Consider the following 22,020-nt stretch of genomic DNA (forward strand, 5'->3'; position numbering starts at 1 on the left):
GCCATACCCATTATCACATATATATACATAGTATATAATACCATATAGCATATACCATATCCCATATATCGAACTTTTGGTCATGGCTCACACGCATTCTTATTGTTTATTTTGCTACTTTTGTGGCCTTGACTTACAATTTGTCCGAACACTTCGAAATTTTGTATCGGCACCTGCATCGAATCTATATATATTTCAAAATATTTATATTATTCAGTCTTATGTGCTTATCGGCATTAATAATCGTATAAAGTTTTCTATGCAATTGCCTCAATACTTTCCTATTTCATTTACTTTTTATTACAATTCTTTTCGACCTAGTAAAAGTGCACGCCAAACCAAGCAATTTGAACACAAAAATTATACCATAAATAAGAATGAAACAAGAATTAGATGTATAAATAGAGAAACACTGTCGCCTAAATTCAAAAAGCTATAAACTTAAATCAAAAAAATAACTTAGATATACATATACACACACATACATATATATCCATATAGATATATATATCTATATACATATACATATATGTATATATATTTGTATGCATATAGCTATATACCTACCTATATACTGACACACGCCAATATATATATATATATATATATATATATATATATATATATATATATATATATATATATTACTTATAGTAAGCACAACAAGAAAGAAACAAAACAAACGCTTCTAAGAACCTCACTGAAATTCTTCGAAAAACAAGAAATAATTATATACTAACATTTAAATAAATAAAATACACACACACAACAAACACACGATTATATTAATAAAAACAAAAAAAAAAAAACAAAGGATATAAAAACTTAATCAATAATTAAATAATTCGAAAGTGATATAGCTGACAAAAACAAATGTGTCTGTAGTTTAGTAGTTAAACGTAACAAAAATTGGGAAAAAAAGAAATATATAAAAACTAAAAAAAATTAACAAATATATGAGAACGAAAGAAAAACTTATTTTCAATTTTTTTTTTTCGAACACAAAGACGCATAAAATATTTATAAAAAAAAGGTGTAAATATCACTTAAGAACATGAAGCCACGCAATCACTGTCACACACACTCACACATACTGACGAGAAAATACACACACACACATAGATAAACTAAGGCTTGGACAAGAGCCTAGCCCAGAACTACAAAATAAGTTTGTTAACACCAAATATGACGGGTCTTAAGTAAACAGTAAGTAAGTTATTTTTTTTTTTTTGGCATCAAGCAAGGCATTAAAGTCAATTGTAATACAAAGAATGAGTAAAACATAGTTAAAATACGAAATGAAAAACAAATACAAAGAAAATACTCATAAAAATTAAATAGAGAAAAAAAAACGTACTTAATAATAATTTTGCAATGCGCGGACTCATATTTCAGCCGCGGTTGAAAACACACGAATGTCAAGTTAAACGTTTCACAAGCAATATTTTACAACAATTATATATGTATATATATATACATACATATGGGGAATGATAATTATATATATACATATACATATAAATATACAAGCAAGCATAAGCAAATAATATACATACATAGATACGAGCTCTTAAAGTGTACATCACGATTGGCATATTAAAAAAATTAAAAAAAAAAAAAAAATCAAATATTGTAATAAATTGTTTTTTTGTGCAATGTCTGAGCCAAGCAACATTTACATTAAACAATAATAAAACAAATATATTATATAAAAAATGAAATAGAGGGAAGGCGAAGACAAAGTCGAAGAAGTTAAAAAAAAAAACACATACGACACATTTTTAAATATACTCTTTAGCAGAACTCGAATCTGATTTCTTTGCTAAAAAAAAAAAAGTTTAAAATACAAAACTAGAAATTTAATGAAGCAAGCGATACCAAACAAAATTTCAGAAAAGATGAAAAACAAAAAAAAAACAACAAAAACAAAAACAATAAAACGATTCCCTTTCGTTTTGATTTCACTTTTTGGTATAACTATTTACTGTTATTTATTATTACAATGATTATTATGTATACACATACTTATATACATACTAACTTATAAACCACAACAATGAAAAAAACAAAAACAATGCAAATTCTTTTGCCATCTTTTTTTTTTTTTAAGTAAAGAAGAAGAAAACAAAAACAAACAAAATCCAAACGGAAGGAGAACATTTATCTTGTTACTGTCAGAAATATTACTTACTTCAAATAAACATTTTAAAATGATATGCCAAATCGGTGTCGAGTACTTTTTACCGTGATTAACTTAAGTGCCCCAGCCATTAAGTCCATAAAAAATGCATAAAAGGTAAGTCCAACTAACAAAACACACAGCTCCAACCCTCAACCCCAACCCCAACCCTCACCTCCACCCTCACCTTTGCATTTCGCCACAAATAGTAAGCACTTACCACAAAAGACCGCTGCGAAATGAACAGCTGCATTGGGGGCCACTTACAGGCCAAGTCCTGGCCCCCCCCCACCTAGCTAACCATCTGGCGTTATTATGAATCTTTGAATAGTTACGTCAGGCAAACCAACATTCATCAGTTCTGTGGGTATCTGAGCGATTTGTGCGACGGCAATTATGGGCAATAAAATAGAAGCGTGCATTTCGTGGGCACGCATTCGCTTGCATTGCGAATTAGCCCGGTCGGGGAGCTCAGGTAATTGATTAAAATATTGTCTAGGCCGAGGCTAGTTGAATCGGGTGTTAATTCAAAAGATATCAAATCTACTTGAAAACCACACAGTTCGATTTCGGATTTGTTGGCATTGCTCTCGACATGTTGAAATTCGCAACTAGTTTAGGCTTTGATCGATTGACAAGGCGTGCGCACAGTGTGTGTGTGTGTGTGTGTGTGTGTGTGTGTGTGTGTGTGTGTGTGTGTGTGTTGGGGTCAATAGCAAAGTCTTTAGATGTTAGAATCGAGAGGGTTATTATAAAGCTATGAATGTTGGTAATAGATAAAGCCAGTTAAATAACTTTTTGTTATTTCTTAAAGAGTTAACTTAAAGCTGTTGAGAATTATAAGACCAATTCGCATACTAAAAAGATTTAAAAACTAAACTTAACTTTTAAAGGCGTATGCTATTCAAATAAAAGCTTGATTTCCCTTAAAATTATTAAGAGTTAGGAGCTTACTACTTTCAAGTGAGTACTAGTAGATAAGAAGATTGTACTATTTTAAATTAAAAGAACCATGTGGAAGTATTACAAGTTACACCTGGGCTTAAACTAAGCTATTGTAGTCCGAGCTAGTTGTAATATGGCCTCGCAATAATACTAATAACAGCTATTATCTTAATAATTACACAACGGTAAGCTGTTATTAAACTGACCTGCAGCTGCGCTAGCTTCACATTCGCAGTTCGAAAACGTTTTGTTGTTACATTTATATATTGAAAACTGCAAAATAAGAAGGTATATATTGTTATGTATACCCGAATGCAAGTATTAGAAGACTTGTATCATTGTTTCTTAATAACTGGAATAACACGTTATTATATTGTACTTACATTGAACTAACTGTGCCTCCAACCATTTCGAGTCCTTGGTTATGACTTAAATAGGCATTACAGGATAATCGGTTGGAAATCTTCTCTAATAAACTATTCAGCACAACCATACTCTTAGCCCATAAATGTTTTTGTACTCTGCGGCTGGGAGTGCGCACTCGTTCGGTGGAAAAGAAAATGTAATTATATTTAGGAATCATAAATTGTCAATCACATAATGTGGCCAAGGGTATGGCTTTAGAATGCGATAAGCTCATTAATTTCTAGCACTTTGCGGTAGTTTTTGTGCCAAAAGGAAATTAAACGGACGTCTAGAGTGCGGACTCCTGTCATTTGCGGTTAGTGGCCGTTTGGCACTCCATTCACTCCGCTTGGCACATTCAGAGTTCATTCAGCACATTCAGTACATTCGGTGGTCAGTCATTAAAAAGGCTTGGGGCTCAGTTTAGTTCGTTTCTGGGTTTGTGGTTTTCAGAGTTGATTTGATTATGCTTTGGACTTTTGCATATTTTTAGTTCACATCGTGCAGTCAGGGTCGGGGTAGGGGTTGAGGTCGCTTCGGCTGATATGCAATGTATGGCATGCCCCTCACATTCAGCTAACGCCCTCGCAGTGCCCCTAGAGCATGTGTGAGTGCGTGTGGCAGAATGTTAACACTTGAATGCGGTTGGCCTGGGTGTGGGTGGTTTAATTACCGCTTGCTCTTGCGGTTTTAAATTTGGAGCTGGCAAATTGAGCATGAAATAGTAATAGAATCGGGACGTACGCATTTTGCATTGCGGAGGGACACGCTGCATGTACGCGCGGCTGGGCCACGTGCATAATTAATAAATAAATACACTGCAACAAAAACCTGCTGCCAGATACTTACTAGCTGCCGGTCGTCTGTGGTTGTGCGGGCATCGACGCTCGGCGTCTGTTTATCTAGGCAGCCCAACTATTTATAATGGAAAGGCTGCCAAATAAAAATGAAAATAGCTTTCTATCGTTTTTCGTATTCGTATCTATAAAATTGGCTCTGTCGCTGGCAGCGTCGCTGCCGTTGCCGTTGCCGCTGCTGCTGCTGCTGCTGCTGCTGCGGCCAGCATTGAGCTAACAAGCAAATTAACGAATCAGATAAATGTAGCTACTATGCAAAACAATGCCACGTACATGAATTTCTCTAGATGAACAAATTCAAATTTAACAATTTTACAGCATAGCATTTCCCGCACTGCCTGCAAAGCACCGCATATGCCACCCACACCCAATTGCACGCCTAGCCAACAGCCACCCCCACTCCGCCCCGCATAGCACCCGTGGCACCCGTGGCTATAACGCGCCCCGATCAGTTCAGCTAAAACAAATAAACAATAATTGGCTGCGTTCAATTCCTCAGTATTTCGTTTATGCGTTCCGTTTATTGCCAGCGCGACGCGTCGCTTCTGCCGCTGTTCTGGCCAACAACAGCAGCAGCGGCAGCAGCAGCAGCAGCAGCAGCAGCGGCAGCAGCAGCGGCGGTAACCAGCAACCAAGTCCGTATCCGCGTCTGCGTTCACGTTCGAATCCGCTTTGGTACGTCGATTGCGGCCCATTAAATGCGCCTCTTACGTACGCAATTCCCAATTTATTCTTTGCGCGTTCGAATTTTGGAAGCGCTACGCAAAAGTCGCTGGGTATGCGGGCATAGACTATAACATATACATATAAGACTATAAGATGTGTACAGTATATTGATGTTGTTTAAAAAACAAAAACTTTAATAATTGAACAAATATTACAAATAATTTCTATATCCGGCACCCATGGAAAGGCTTATTTCCGTAAAAAAATGACCCAAAGCTAAAAACCTCAGGAAATTTATCTCGCAATGGCAGCTATGCCCTTCTTCATATGAGTCGATCATTTAATGTGTACTTATAATCTAAATATTGCATTTGTTTTATTTATAGTAATGTGCTCTGTATTTAGGTACATGTATCTAATGTGTGTATATATATATATTTTATATATGGTATATTTATTTTGCAACTGTGCACATAATTGAATTAGCTTAAATTTTGTTGTACAATTGAGATCTGAATTTGTTCTAGAATCTTACATTTATTTACACTGTTTAGATTTCGGATCTTCCTGTTTGAAAATTTGCGTTCTTATGATGAAAGATGCGGGGCAAGTTTTGTTATATTGTAAGCGGAATATTGCTCAGGCAAACACATCAATTTTGTAATATATTTGGATCAAGGTTGTGTTTATGGGTTGGGTTTTTGTGTCCAAAGCGGAAGCAGTATTTTCTGTTCCAATTCAATCAGTTTGTTTTGCTTTGAGAGGTTAATTTGAAAATTCGGGAAATGTGTATCAATTTAAATTGTTATTGAATTGAATGATTTTCTTGTCTTGGTTTGTATAAAGTTTCCTTTCTATACCCTGAACCCAATCCACAAAAAGGGTATACTGTTTTATGGCAAATGTATGTAACAGGCAGAGTAAAGCATACACTCTCCCATAAAGATCAGCATAAAAAGTTGAGTCGATCTAGCCCGGCCCGTCCGTCTGTCCGTCTGTTCAAACGGTCTCTAGAGGCATGAAATTTAAAGCCTTGAGCATTTCATAAAGATGGGACTGTAAACGTCGATGTTTTTTAAGAATACATTTTCCATAGCGTGGAGTTAAAGGAAGAAGCACAGCAGCTGAATGTGTGTGAATATCTGTGCATAAGTGATTTTTGTTTATGTATGAGAAAAAGATAGCTAGGCTATCTAGAATTCAGGGTATCTTCTAGTCGGGAAAAAGCTCTAATTTTGTATATAATTTAGCTATTACCCTTGAGTTTAAACATGTTTTTCTTCTTTGATAATTTAATTTAAGGTATCCCCAAAGTTGCTAGCATTTATTAACCAATATATTTATTTATTTGGTTGACTAAAATACTGTGCGACTTCTTAGCGCATTCTAGAGCAGCATGTTATAGTCTTTTATTATAAGATTATTTTGTTTTCTAGGTCGTTAGAAATTTGTACGCATTGCACTTTTTCCATCAGACCATTTATTTTGACTATATTCTTACAAACGAAATCAAGCCCGGAACTGTGTCCACCTAATATTTGACTCCTATTCTCCATCACGGCGAAGAGTGTGAAGTCTTAATGATGTTCACAAAGATCTTTTAAAATTCGTGAATATTCCACAACTGCGTGTGGAATTTTCCGTCCTAGCCTGCAGCTATCAGATGGTACCTTGGGTGCTCTACATAGAAAATCCCAGCTTCTAAGCGCTAACGCTCTGGTGAGCACGGGCACAGGCCACCTGTTGTCGGGTAGCGGCTACAGAATTCGTCGTAGTGCGAAGGCGATGGGGTTTTTATGGCAAACAAATTTGCGCTTTGCTGTATCTGTTGCGCTTGATTGTTTATTTGTAGCTGCGCCTTTTGTTTTTAATGCTCCGACGATGGGCGTCTCGTACGCTTTTAATTATTTACTATATTTAGGCAGCGAGCCCGATAGAAGCTAACGATGCTACATACCGACGATCATACAGACGGCATTGTTGCTGTAAGTTTGCCGCAATTAGTCAGCAGCAGCAGCAGCAGCAGCAACAACAACAACAGCAGCAACAACTGTCGGCACCTGCACAAAAATGCAAAGTAAATTCTCAATTCTCGATTCTCAATTCTCAATCTACAATTTCTTATTGTAGTTCCGCCTACGTCGGCGCTGTGGCAGCTCTTCCGCTGCTGCTGTTGCTGTTGCTGCTGTTGCTGTTGCTGCTGTTGCTGCTGTCGACGCCGCTGCCGGCTGCCACCGGGCGGACTGGTTGGATTGGTGCCACTCGGCTGCCGTTTGCCATTCGCACAAGTTGCATGTTAGGCGCGTTTTTGGCTGCCTTCTCATTGTTATTTTATTTTCGGTTCGCGTGCGTTGTGCATATTTTAAAGTACTATTTTTTTTTTGTACTTTATTTTATATTGTACTTTTGGTCTCTCTCTCGCCAGAGTTGTTTAACTTGGTGCTGGCCGCCGTTGTTGGCGATCTTTTGTTTTAATTCCTATTTTATAATTTTCTTCATTTTTTTGGGGTTTTTTTTTTTTTTTTTGTTTTTGTTTTGTGTGGTGCCGTGCAAATTTCTCAAAGTTCGTTCAGTTTTGCGCGCCTCGTCGCTTTTCTAATTAAATGTGCGCGCTAACCCGTTAAATGGTTTTTGGCCCGTTTATTTATTTAAGCCGCAACTCTGATAACTGTTGGCCGTAGGTTTCGAGCTCTGAATTTTGTTTGTGCGCGGCTTTTGCGGTGTCTATACGAAAATTGCCAATAAATTAAATTGCATCAGTTTAATTAGAATATTTATAATTGTTTCGTTTTCGACTGCTCAGGAAATAACAACAAGCACAACCTTAAAAGCATTGACCGCAATTGCGTGTGGGCGTGGCCACCACTAGTGCATACAGGTTCGTAAATACGCTTTATAATTAGTCATTTACTGACGTCTGCCCTTTATAGTCACACACTCTCTCTCTCTCTCTCGCCTCCTAACACACTCGGCCACAGGCAACGCGTGTGTGGATTATGTGGTATCAGAAATCACCCGCTTTACATGATTTAATTTTCCAGGTAGTTATCTTATATCAGTGAACATATCATGGGATTAAACAGATTTCTTAAGCGCTCATAATTATAGGCTTGAGAGGGATTAAGAGAGAGAGAGAGAGAGAGCGAGAGAGAGAGAGAGAGAGCGAGAGAGAGAGAGAGAGAGAGAGAGAGAGAGGGAGTGAGGTTTAAATACCGCATTAAACTCAAAAGATTTAATCTGGCGAAGGTCGCCTTATATCGGCTGGTTAAATTATGTCGTATTAGCGGCTGTTAACCGGCTTTGTCCGGGCCAAGTGGTCACTCTTCTACTTTGATTTCCGCTTCGTGGCAAATTTAAATGTATACTTAATAACTTAAGCCTCGTCTTCCATACCTTTTGCTTGTATTTCTGTTCGAAGGCTGGGCATTCTTACTTAAGGAATAAATTTCTTTACTTGCATGTCGGGGGAGGAAAAACGAGTTTAATTTAATCTCAATAATTTAAAATATGCATGTACACCTGTTTATATATATACATATATATCTGTTTCCTATTATTATTTAATAAGCTGTGGGAAATATAGTTTTGGAGTCCACAGTTCGCTGAATGCTTGTACTTGGACTGTATTAACGCGGCGAGCTCTTTTCAATATAAGAGATATATTCTGCCCATATTTACAACTCAGCTATCTTGATACGAGCACGAGGGATATAGAAATATATACAAAATTGAACATCTGTTGATAGCTGGCATCAATTTACTGGCCGCTTGTTGTGCGGCTCACAATACGATAATATGCTACTTAACGGGAGTGATAAATTATGGAAGGAACTCTGCAAAGTTTGGACAATACGTTAATTTTGAACGGATGGAGACTTAGACTGATGACGTTTCCGCCGGCTGCGCTGCACTGCATTTGCTTGGGGCAGCTGACCCAGCAGCAGAAAATCAATTGCCAGACGCCATTTGACAGCTGCATGAGTTGGTTAATAGAGGGGTTGGGCGGTGGTTAGACATGCTTACCTGCACTCTCGACGGCGAGCAGGAACCACGATAACGAGGCCACAAAGCGCATAAAGTAGAAAGCATCGTTAATCAGCCAAGTGGAAAGTCCGGGACAGTAATGGAATATGAATTTAGCCCACGCCCACTTGGAATGGCCCAGAGCGTGCAGCGCCTGATCGAATATGTTAAAAAATGGCTGCCATATGGAAAGCAGCACATAATCCACCACAAAGAGCATTACGAACAGCTCGAGCAGCAGCAGGAGCTTCCGCACCACTGGCGCGTACCGTTTTAGCCGCTGCGGTCGGTACTGGGCCAAGGTTAGCAGCAGGCCGTTGGCAAAGAATATGGTCGACCAGTTGAGGGCCTGCGGCTCGGGCAGCTCATCGGGCAGCTTCTTGGCATTTAGCATTCGTATTACATGCCACTGGTTCCACTGCAGCAACAGATCCAGCGTCAGCAACAGCATCGATTCATAGAAGTCTCGCACCAACTCCTCCGCTCGCATCTGCATTCGGCGCATGCGCAACTGTGTCATGGCACTTGAGGGGTTTCGTCGAATTTGGAATGAGGAATACGGAATGGACAATTCAGAGTTTGGAGTACGCTATAGATGCTTTGTGTTTGTGGGAGTATCGAAAGATTTTGTGTGATTTGTCGGAATATACAGAAATAAATACATTTGAGAGTTGAAAGTCAGACTTTAAGCCACCCTTGATATCTCTGGCAGTGACATTGACCCCTCTCTACATCCACCCTTCGTATAAGGAACAAGACAACCAGTCGAGTAAAATATGTTGGCACAGCGAAAAGTAAAATCAGGAAAAGTTTTGAGAATGCGTTAAAGGCCCATTTGCAAAAAATAAAACATTTGTCCGTATATTCTGGGAAAAATAAGAGATTTTCTCAGGGAAAGGATTTCCGAAATCCTGTCAAACTTAGAGAATTTTATGTCTCAAGCAAACGAATAGATTTCTCAATTAACGATTAGGGCTGTAGTATTTTAATTTTTATTTTGGACTGATCTCTTATTAAAGCCTTCATTACGTTATTGGGCATGGAATGTAATAAATATTGTATCGTGCATATTTTTATTTAAAGTTTTAACTCAGGGTCTTTCCGCTTGCAAAACGTAGGAAAGATTACGCATGCATTTTGCACGCACGTGCTGGTTCAGCTCGCAGACTGGGAACTGGCCACGAAATCAATTTCTCTGTCAAATCAGCAGACTGAATGAATAGGGGGCGCCCATATTTGGCTCCACATTCTATGCCCGCCCCTACCATGCTAAGCTGCCATAATACATTCTCATAGTAAAAAGAGCGGAAAGGACACCCTAATCCTCCCTCTTTAAGTCAGAAACTACAATTCCCGACTTTCCTTTGGCTTGCTGGCTGTTTCAATCAAAGCAGTTGTTGTCATACCCTGTACTCACATGGGCTCATATGCAGTCCCACAGAAATCACATTTCATTCAACATATTACAAGCTACAGACGTATATCCCACGAATTTCAATATCATTTTATAGCTATTAATATGTAATATATTTCTTATCTATTTGTATTGATAATACCCTATAGTATCCGGATTACGAATAGGGTATGTGTTGGTCGAGCAGTCTCGCTTTGAGTATTCTAGCTTATTGTTATTGCTCTTGTTTTTCGCATTTTCTGCACAACAAACCAGCAGACCCCAAAGTCACCGGCGTCAAGTCAACAAAGCCTGCCACCGACTACAAAAATATCCATGGCAACGGCTGCCCAAAAAATAAGGTGCACCACACAAAAATGTTCGAAGCATACGCATTTAAAACTCCTTTGATATCTCTCATATGCGAATTGCCTATTTTAATGTTCAATTTTTATTTAAGAATCTTATCTAATATAATTATAGAAATGAAATTCACCCAATAAGATCTTTCATATATAACACATAGCATATGCATTTTTCTTAACACTAGCACATGCAAATTTGGATATGATAAGAGTGAGTTATAAGAGAGAAAACGTAACATAAATACATTTATTTGTATTAACAAGGAAAATAAATACAATTTGAATAAAATGTAATAACTTCATCTCTGTCGGTTCAATTATACATTTCTTTTATGCTAGTCTCATACTCTTCTCTTACCATGTTACCAATATATCAAATCTATTTACTCAATAAGTTATTGATTTCATATTACAAATATAAGTATAAAAAATAAGACACTGTAATTAGAATAAAACTTACTGTGTTTATACGTAAAAACGCAACTTCAATTGTGACATAGTGTAGTTGTAGTTTGAAATCGACACATTTGTCGCCTGTCAATCGTCAGTTGTGCTGTTTAAGTGTGTGCGTGTGAGCTTCTGTGGTTGCCATTGATCCTATCCATTGCCTTCATCTTGGGTTCTGCATTTGGAACTGGTCGTCGTCATATTGTGTTTGGCAAATCGTTTGCGATAAAGCCAACTTCATAATGTCTCTGTGTAGGCCAGGGTGGGGGCGGTGTGTAAACGTGGTCGGGGAGCATAAAAATGCTAAACCAGCGCTATGCTGGCGTCGCAACGACGCAAACACCCGACTTATATGTCCATATAGTAATGTGTGTGTGTGTGTGTTTGTTTGATTGTGCGTGTGAGGGTAGAAGACGGTTGGGCGCAGTATAATGCGCGTTATCCTTGATTGCCTGCTTCGATAGCAGGATATGAGGCGGCTGCAAACAAGCCGCACAATGCTTCTTCTTCTTTTTATACCCTGTACCTATTGCAACTCGTCGGTCCTGATCAATTATATATATATTCTCCATTAACAACAAAAGGCGGGTTTTCCCAGCTTTGTTCGTTGCTCGGATCGATCTTAGTCTATTAACTAGATGTTGAAAATTTGGAAAGTAGGATCGAGCTACCGATAGTTCGCCCCGTTTTCATGCAGTTGGTATATATTTTTCACCATATCTTAGAGCTTAAGAATTAGAGATTTCATATATGTTGATTTCCATATGGAATTTACAGATTCGGTTGATTTCTTTAAAAAAAGTATTCCTAAGAGTTTTTCATATGACGGCAGGGGGTATTTCCTAGTCGAGCGCCACAAGCCACAGTATTTATACCTTTTTTTTAGTGTGACAATCGTGATTTTGCTCTTTTTTTTGTTTGTGGCTCCTGTTCCTTTTTCTTGGCCTTTGGCCTGTCTGCTTTGTGCTGCTCTTGTGCTCATCATCATTTGCCAAAAGGGCAAGCAAAGAACTCATTGGGATTTGATTGGTGTAACACACGGCTTACAAGTTGCCAACTTGCCAAGACTTACCAAGTTGCTGACCTGTTCCATCCCGGGGCTAATTGATTTTAGAACTGCAGACTGTCAATGATGTTCGGCCAGGAGGTAACACTGTGGACATGCCCAACTAAACAACTAAGCAACAATTTTTAATTGTGCCCGGGCTAAGTTGCCGTCATCGTCGCCATCATCATTGGCGAGGCTGGGGCCAAAGGCAAATGAGCGAGCGCCCCGAGAAATATGAACGAGGTCAATGATTGTTTACACAACACTCGAATGCTGTTTACTCGGAGCCATCCAGCGAACTAGGCAAAGAGCTAGGGATTGGGTGAGACGGCGAGACGGCAATACGGGTCGACAGGGCGACAGGGCGACTGAGCGACTGGGGCACCGGATGACGGGGAAAACAGAGGCTGACTATGGGCGTATGGGCTCGCCCACATAATGCCGCCGCTAGACACCTTCCAGAGCTACGGCCTGTGGTTTGGCGAAGGGCCCCCACCTTTGGTTAGGGCCACTTGGCTCACATGTAGTTAACTACCTCTCGCTGACATGCCCAGCAGCACGTGTGTGTTTCCCTCTGTGTGTGTGTGTACATACGTATCATAAACATAAATATGTGCTTATATAGATTTAGCTCTTGCAACACTTACCCGCCACGACACGGCCCTAAATAAGTAGCCTGATTACTCCACAATTGACTGGATCAGGTGTCATCTGGTCATTAAAAGGTCACAAGCTATTTTATATGTGCCTTAAAATGTTTAAAAAACTCGCTGTCTAATGAGTGGCATCTTCTGTCTTGGTTGCAATGGCAGAAATAAATCGTGTATGTAACGATATACGTTTTCTAAGTTAGACGAACTAGAAAAGTATTAGAGATAAAGAGAATATTCGTATATGCTCACATTCCATATATTAGTTCAAAATAAGTCAATAATTTGTTCGATAAATTTCCCCATATTCAAGATATCGGTAAATATCGATTTTGAAACTTAGCATAGCTCGAAGCTTATATGGAAATTATTGTCCGAGAAAGAATATTTCGCTTCTTGGATATCTTCCTCTGTTCCCCACAAACTTCGAATAAATCCTATTTTTAAAAGTAGACCCCTGCACTTTGGGATATGCATACAATTGGGTGCTTCTATTCTTGCGAATAATATTCTTCCACATTTTTCCTCAGACCTACGTCCTGCTTTGTCTTCATCAAAGAGAGGGAGATAGAGAGAGAGAGGGTAGACTATTTTTTAATATTGATACGGCTCAATAGTTTGGCATATGTCTGGCTATTAAGATTTATTTAAATGTGCGCTCGATCGTTGCTTACAAGATGCTGCACGTGTTTCGCCGTCCGCCATGTCAATCAAATGAACAAAGGTCGCTTGGGTGCAAAGTTGAACGCAGGTCTCGAAGTCCACAAATGCGTGCTGCAACGTTGAGGGGTCATTGTAATTGGAGGGCGTGACAATTGTGACTGTAATGAAACAAGAAGAAGTAATGGCAAATGGCGCAATCCTTTCGCGCTTTGTCTATTCCGAATGTTACGTATACGCCATGGTTAACGCTCCACGTTGAGCTCATCGCCTGGGTTTGACATTAAAGTGCTGCCAGTGCTGGCGCCGGCATTTGCCAAGTGTCTGAGCTCTCGCCCCATGTTCAGTCGCCAGTTCGCTGGCCAATTTACAGTTATCCACACACTTACGCACCCCCGACCAACCCATTCAAGCTCCTGCACGGCTGTCCGCACAGGGAGCATATTGCGCTTGGCTGTGTGCGTGTGTGTGTGTGTGTGTGTGCTATCATCGCTTAAACCACTTTGCAGTGCGTCCATTCATTTATTTCCATTTCGCGGGCATATCTTCATAATAATGTTCTGTCTGGGCTAATGCGGCCACGCCCATAGGATTCGTTTGCATTGCCGTCGAGTCATTTGCCAAATTTAAAAGCCGCACGCAACAAATTAAATAATTAGGCGCTTAATTATTTTCGGCAAGTATTTTTTACGTGCAGTTAATTTGGTTCGTGGCGTAGAGGGTGGGGGCGAGGGTGTTTGACTGAGTCTTTGAAATCTTTAATTGTATTTTAATTTGAATTTTACAATATTTGAAATGCCAGATAAACAGACAGACAGCTGGCCAGGCATTTAATGCGAGCCCCGCATTTATTGGTAGAAGAAAGAGACAGCAAATCTGTGTGTGTGAGTAATATATAGTAAATGGGTGGAATGAAAAGCAAAGCATATTAATCCATTTGAGCTTCTTGGAGCCAAATTGATTTCCGAGCTCAAATGTTGCCACACAAAACACAATATGATCTAAATTTTAAATATCATTGTTTCATTGAATTTACTCGTAAAAATATACATTCACACAAAATCAAACACATATATACACAAAAGTATCTGCAAGCTGATGTGCCACGATTTCATTCTCTATTTGCACTTCATTTTTGCCGTCTTGTGCTTTTAGTTTCTTATTGGAATTTATCAAAGGACATTTTTTTTCTCCTTTTATCTTTTATATACATTTTCTCTCTCTCTGTATGAAGAGATAAAGCAGCTGAAGTGAAGTGCTCCGATATGCGAATCGTGCTTAATGACCGATTCAATTGAGTTATCGGAAAACAAGAAGAAACTGTTTGCTTTGGCATGCCGAATATCAAATACCCTAATAGACACATGGCTTTGATGTGCTTATAGCTCTATTTTCAGCCGATACAGTAGTCCGATTTTATACGGTTTTGATAGATAATAGATATAAAAAGAAGAATAAATATTGTTTTCGTATGAAAACATATTTGTAGACCAAGTATTTCTATATAACTTCATGATATGGTATTCCGATATTCCGACAGATATTCTTGATCAGTATCAAGAGCCGAGTCAATATAGCCACGATCGTCTGTCCGATATTTTATGATTGTGGGGTATATAGATTTTTGGGCTTGGAGTGGACAAACAAATGTTAGCACTTAGACACAAATTCCTAGTTCCAAATCTCATATAGATAAACTACGCATTATTACTTATTGAACCGAACCTTAGGATCAGGTATTTTCGAAATGTAGAAATACAATGCAAAATCTTTTCACAATGTTTTTCAGACAAATGTTTTCGACTGTTGCGCAAATGGCAATGGCCAGCATTTATTAGCTAAGTTCCTATATAAGAGGATATAGTATGTACTTTGAAGATGATCAGATATATGTGATTTGCTGAAAATTGGTAAATAATACTTGCATGGACCTAGCTACTATAATGAGTGAACTCTTGTTAAATGCGTAGCACAAATTGCGTTGCCAATAAGCGAGTCAGTTGTTGCCAAATGCACTTGAGCTACTCGATGCAACCAATTTAGAGATACAAGAGCACTGCTCAGCATGTCACGTATTTATTCATGTCAGCACTTGAGCTTTAACTGGCTCTTGAGAGGCTGCCGCCATGTTTTGCTCTGCTCATTAGACAGCTTAACGACTGTCGCGACTTGGCAGACTTGCAGACTTGCCGTGCTCGGTGCTTGGCAACAACTGGGTGCTGGCATTGGTGAAAACCAAATTGCAAATTGCATTGCCTTAGTGTAAGCGGGTCGTCTTCGCTGAATGCAAAACTTATTAGGCGAGTTTGCGGGCTTACGAGCTGAGCCCAGATGCATTACCATCACCAGGAGCAGCAGTTATATAAACACCATTACCATCACCTAACATTCTGTTGTCCGAACGTAGTCGCCGCCGCCGGCGGCATTTGCCATAAACTCAACGGAAATTTAGCCGGCCAGGGCTAGGCTCTACTCGTGGGCCATGTGCAGGGAGTGCAGTGTGCAATGTGCGCACTAATTACGACAAGGTCGGTGCACTAATTAACAATGGCTTTGAGGCAGCTAAACGATATGCCGCCCAAGCGACCAGGCGGACGCTACTCGAGTTTAGCGCAAACATGGCCCAGCGACCGTCAGCCAGAGCCCCACAGACCAGCGACCAGAGACCAGCGACCAGAGACCAGCGACCAGAGACCAGAGACCAGGAACTAGGGACCAGCCACCAGCCACCAGAGACTAGAGACCAGAGACCAATGACGACTGCCACATGCTCATGCTCTATACACCGAGCCATACATAAATAAGTATAATTAAATGTGTGTGTGTTTGTGTGTGTGTGTGTGTTTGTGTGTGTGTGTGTGTGTGTGTGTTGTGTGTAGGTATGATTGCATCTACATTTTTTGTAGTTGTGGAAGAGGTTCTTATTTTTACACAGGTTTTACGTAACATGAATCATTTTCGCGAAAGTGTGTTTCACAAACTGGGGCTAGAACCTTTTATTTCTGTATTAATTAGTCTTGCGGCAGGGCTATAATTACAATACCTTTATTTTTGCCCTGAACCCATTGAAAATGGGTTAAGAATATATAATAGTTTCATGCAACTGTATGTAACAGGTATTCTTGGGCAGGACGCCTCGTCATGCGCGTCTGTCAGTCTGTAGTCGAGCAAAGAAACTGCAAAAGCTATCGGACTATAAGAACTGGAGTTTATAAAGAATTCAAATGCATTTAGGGTAAACGAAATTAGAAGGAGAAGAAGAATCTGCCTCATGTGTATGCGTTTTTTTTTTTTTTTGTGTAGGAAGCTTAGAGCGAAAGCTAGGTTCACGGTATGTCTTGGTCGGATACACCCGACTAGTGTTCTCTAGATTGTATATTTTTAAAACAAAGCTCAGCATACCATATATATTTATTATACCTATGAATGTTAATATTATAAGAGTGGGTTATAGGTACAAATCGCTGGCAAATACGGCCTTTGGCCAAGATAATACAACACCAAACCCCAGCCCGAGAGCTTAACTAATGATGACTGCGGCTCATCATCTAAGTTCTGAGTATATTATTGAAAGTATGTTTTCAACTTACAACCCCGCTGTATTCTTGGATTTGATTAAACCAAATCGTTGACTATTTGCAGACTATATGTCCTATCAATCTTAAATGTGTACTGGGATCGAAACCTAAATGGCTGTCTATGCTCTGTTTTATGAGAGCTTAGCAAATAGTTTGCATGGTTGGCAAAATCAAAAAACCCATCATAACGGCTAAAAAATATTTAATGTGATAGAATATGATGATGAATAATCGTATTTCATATATCATATGGAGAAATCTTTGTCTTGGGGTCCTCACATATCAAAACTAAAGTTGGACTCTGCCGACGACATCAATTCAACTGTCAACTGCTTTCAGCGCTATGATAAATATATTGCTATGATAAATATATTCCCAGCTGTAGCTGCTGCATCGTAGATTGTTGTTGTAGTAGTTAATAATAACTGGAGGGCCTGGCAGAGGACCCAAGCTGGGCCCGGGGCGCGGGTGCTGCTGATTAGATGCGATTAGATGGATAAGATTTGGGTTTTACTTTTTGCCTTTTGACTGCGGGCAGGCGCCAAAAATGGATGCCGCTCTTTTAACGGACGAAAGCTTAAAAGCTCGCAATTCAACAAAAAGCTTGTGTTGAGTAAATCGTCGAGAGAGCGTCAAAGCTGCCGGAAGGGCTGCGGAGGGGTGGCTGGGTTGAGCGCGTGGGAGTTAGCGCTCGTAATGTCAATTGCTTGGGCTCTAAGTCTGTGTGCAGCATTTTTAAGCCTGTGCCTTTTCTTAGCGTTCGTTTATATCCCAGACAAAAGAACGCACTCACACACACACGCACACACACACACACGGAGGCATACACTGTCCGCGGAATTATTAATGCGATAATATTGCGTATACGCCGCATGGGCTGCTGACTGTTTCCTTTTAATTTAATATTTGTTTTGTTAGGCAAAGGTGAGTAAAATTTATCAAAAAGAAAATAATAATAAATGAAAATAACAAATTTCTCAGCATAATTAAAGAGCATTGTCAAGCAGAGGCGGAGCGGAGAGCACATTTAATATAACTCATAAAGAAATATTATTGAAATAAATTGCCGAGCATTGTGGCAACAGCCAGACAGGTTGGAGTCGCGACCCAAACAATGCAAATGTGCAACCGCAGCCAACCACAAATCAGCGTAGATAAACTTTCATTTACATTTTAGCGAAATGAACTGTTAAGGCAGTCCTACAACAGTTAACAACAGGCTCCGTACTTGGCCACAAAATTCACAAAATTCAAACTTCGATCCCATACTATAATTCCCTAGTTTATTAGAGTTCCTTTAGATATATGTTGGAGAACTTGAAATATTATTAAATAGATACTTTTAAACAATATCTCGACTTGAGATCATTTACTTTTGCAATGTGTGAATTCCAGTTAATTGTAAATTATTAAGATTGGATAAATGGATAATCATATTCTGAGCTAATATTTTTCATATATGGACTATTATTAACATTATCATTATTAATAATTCCAAATATCAAGCAGACTTGGAATCGAAAATGTTTTCACGCTTTTAAAATCACTTGAAAGAAGTTTAGAAATAATATGAATAATTTCGCTAAACGTTTCTTTAAGCTGACCCAAAACTAAAATGCATTTTTACAAATTTTTAAAACTTTCTAGGACAAATTTTTTTACATATGTTCGGTATAATCTACTTTAATTGGAATTCTGTTTAGCATAAATTGGATAAACATTAAAAAAAGAAGAGACAACAAATACGGCAAATGTTGGGTATATTTGGTGGCTCTTCTTCTTCTTCTTCTTCTTTGAAATTTGCCCTAGCCCTGGTTATAAAATAGTTGGTGGCATTGCTCATTTGTATGCAGGCTGGGTTGCAGAGTGTGGCATTAAAATAAATCGTGCATTTATTTATTTATTTAAACTATTCCGGCGATATCAGTGTTGTTTTGCTAACACATCGACGGCGACTGCGACGCTGGCAGCGACTGCGACTGCGGCTGCGGCTGCTGTGCCCCGAGCGAGGCTAGGCTTTTTTTCGGCTAACGTTCGAAAGCTCGCTCCAGGAGCATATCCGACTGTAACGATGCGCGTCTCTTCAACTTCACAGTGTGCCTGTGTATAAGTGTGTGTGTGTGTGTGTGTGTGTGTGTGTATTAGTGTTGAACTTCCTCGTCGTTTGGCGTCCTCGTCGGTGGTATCAACAAGGACATTCGACCTACTGTTGATTGCGCACCGAAGCTTTTCAGTTGATTTTGAGACCGTGCCACGTACGGAACACGAGGGCTGCCAGTTGCCGGAGTCAAGAGCGAGCGCCCAAGCAGCATGCAGCGTGTTTCTTAAGTCCAAAACATTTTTTGCCATTTTTTATCATAAATACGGTGTGTGTGCGTGTTTGTGTTTGTGTTGCCGTCCGGCTCAAATCCAAGCATAAAGGTATATTATTCAAGCAATTGCTCGACTCTTGTGTAATTTTTTTTTTGTTTTTTTTTTTTCTCTTTATGTTATTCATAAACGTTGTTTATTGTTTTTTCTTTTTTTTTCTGGTGACATGTGCAAAATAAAGTTGGTTTCGGTGAAGTGTATTTGGGTGTGGGTGTGTGTGTGCGTGTAAGCAAAAATACAGACGTCAGGCGATGTCAGACCAAAGAAGAACGCGGCTGCTATATTGATAAAGCCACAAACACACAAGCAGACACACACACACACACTCAGAGAGAGAGACAAACAGACAGACAGGCAGACAAATAGATAGACAGGCAAAGGGACAAGCGTAGGGAGACCGCACTGAAAAACGAGTCTGACAACTTAACGACTTACTTAGTCAAATAGAGAGAGGTACGACGACACAAAATAACATGGCCCAAATATAACTAGTGGGCGATAGCGTGTGTGTGCGAGAAGGAGAGAGAGGAAGAAAGAGAGAGAGAGAGAGAGACAGAGATAGATTTGGCCAAATGCTGCTTAAGTAGAGTAAAGAAACAACCTAATGGACTGGCCAAGCAGGCCATAAAGGGTAACACTCACACACACATATGCACACACACACGTTAACACACACACACAAAACGTTGTCTGATAAAATATTCAATTTTTTTTAGTTAGTTGGCAAAGGTGTCCGGAAAAATGGGAGATGCTGCCTTTCGACCTTTTACTCTTCACGATTTGCTTTTACTTCTGTTGCGCTTTGTCGTCGTCTTTGTTGTTTTTGTTCTTGTTGTTGTTGTTGTTGCGCTGGTCGCGCTTACGAAATTGAATGAATATAATCAAATCAGAATGAAAGAGGTTATGTAAATGTTTCGGGGCTCACGTGTGTCGGCTCCAATGCTGCGCTCACTCGCGCCGTCTCTTCCTGTTTTCTGTGTGTGCTGCCTCTGCCTCTGCCTCCGCCTCCGCCTCCGCTTCCGCTGTTGCCCCGCTGGCCAACAAGCATATTTATATGGATACACATGTATGGGGAAAACTTGTATCTAGCCATTGTTGCAGTCGCCGTTGTTTTTCATCCCAGTTGCTGTTGTTTGGGATTTTGCATAATTTACAGCGCAAGTTAATAGCCAAACACATGTGCTGAAACATTTGGGGCCTGGTGTTTGAGGCGGCGCTTTGTGTTTTGGTAAACGGTTTTTGGGTTTATCTCTAGATAAACTCGTGTGGTTATGCGTATGTGTCTGTGTGTGTGCCTGCGAATTTACTTGGAATGTTTGACTTTCAACACAACGTAGCAAAGTTTTTGCTGTCACATATAAGAGACCATTAGCTGGACTTTATTCTCAGTACTAATAATAAAATGTGTAGTACACTCGGTCATAGAGTTTTGCAGCCACATAATAATAAAAGATTTACGGCATGCATAACATCAATCAATCACAGCGAGCACACACACACACACACAAACACACAGTGAATGACTAACAAAGTCCGAACGAGTCCGGAATTTGCAATTTGCGTTGTGAAGCAAATATTTCGCAAATGAAATTGAAAAACTTCTTAAGAAACTGAAAAGTGCAATCACAGCTAAAAAATTGCACAAAATGGAAGCTGTATACGTTCTTTGCCTATCGCATGCCCACAGTTGGCTAAGCCCCATGGCAAAACTCTTTAAGCCAAGTCTTTTTTAGACATCTGAAAAAAATACAGCTCAAAAGGGCAGTCGGTGTCTGGCAATGACAATAAGCTTATAGAAAGGCAAAGATGTGACACGCGAATAATTGTCTGCTTAGAAATTCCATTTAAACTGAAGCCGCATTGGAAGAGGAGAAACTGGTTATTCCAAATTTTAATTCTTGGCGTTCGTACGTATCTGTTGAACTATGCAGCTAATAACGTATGTAAATAGGTTGATTACAGATATTTTACAATCTATTCAACATGCTTGCAGGGTATGCTCATTTAAGCAAATCCAATAGAGCACTTAAGAATGCAGGGTATGTTCTTATTGTTCACAAAGTTGAAGAGAACACATTTGCTAGACACAGTTTGATGTTCGCTGCCCTGAGGTAACAGTCTTAGAACGACTAGACCTAAGACTCTTATCGACCTGTTTTCAATTGTGCTCCAAGTCGTTGAATAGCATACAAAGTCGGGTACTGTTACGTAGCATTTTGTATCCTTACTTGTATCCTCAGCCTCAGCCTTAGTAGTTTGCATTTGATTCGATTAGATGCTGCCGCTGTCATCCCGAAAGCGGTGGATTGCACAAATTCCGAGTATTTAACCAGATGCAATGATTTCATCCTGCTGTGCCGGCATTTTAGTTATTTGTTAGGATGAACTTTTGATAAGATACCTACAGAGTCAGGTGGGCAAGGAAGTGTGTGTG

The 22,020-nt window shown here is 39.5% G+C and overlaps 2 protein-coding genes across 5 annotated transcripts in view; one reads left to right on the forward strand and one right to left on the reverse strand.

The window, feature by feature from the left end:
• The first annotated feature begins 7,357 nt into the window (after positions 1 to 7,357).
• The window catches only part of LOC115768709 (frequenin-1), a 29,765-nt gene continuing 15,102 nt past the window's right edge, over positions 7,358 to 22,020 (forward strand). Inside the window, exons 1-2 of one of the 4 annotated variants that reach the window (XM_030713399.1) lie at positions 7,358 to 7,419; positions 7,856 to 7,930. The gene's annotated coding sequence lies outside the window, so the exon portion shown is untranslated. Of the gene's footprint in view, positions 7,420 to 7,624; positions 7,730 to 7,775; positions 7,931 to 19,483; positions 19,638 to 22,020 lie in introns of those variants that run through there. The other 3 variants (XM_030713397.1, XM_030713400.1, XM_030713401.1) reach the window with 3 other exon arrangements.
• On the reverse strand, positions 8,535 to 9,759 carry LOC115768708. The gene is made up of 2 exons (XM_030713396.1): positions 9,076 to 9,759; positions 8,535 to 9,025 (listed from the first exon to the last, which is right to left on the reverse strand). Exons 1-2 carry the CDS (start codon positions 9,593 to 9,595, stop codon positions 8,907 to 8,909), a joined length of 639 nt encoding a protein of 212 aa, XP_030569256.1. The 5' UTR covers positions 9,596 to 9,759; the 3' UTR covers positions 8,535 to 8,906.

This window comes from Drosophila novamexicana, unplaced genomic scaffold (assembly GCF_003285875.2).
Source record: "Drosophila novamexicana strain 15010-1031.04,08,12 unplaced genomic scaffold, DnovRS2.1 tig00001959-arrow-arrow-pilon, whole genome shotgun sequence".
Classification (NCBI taxonomy): Eukaryota; Metazoa; Arthropoda; class Insecta; order Diptera; family Drosophilidae; genus Drosophila; species Drosophila novamexicana.

Bases quoted from the DNA above. Each gene is read 5' to 3' on its own strand.
- LOC115768708 (XM_030713396.1), bottom strand. From the start codon at position 9,595: ATGACACAGTTGCGCATGCGCCGAATGCAGATGCGAGCGGAGGAGTTG. The intron at 9,026-9,075 runs GTAAGCATGTCT...CAACTCATGCAG, and splicing joins GCTCGCCGTCGAGAGTGCAG to CTGTCAAATGGCGTCTGGCA.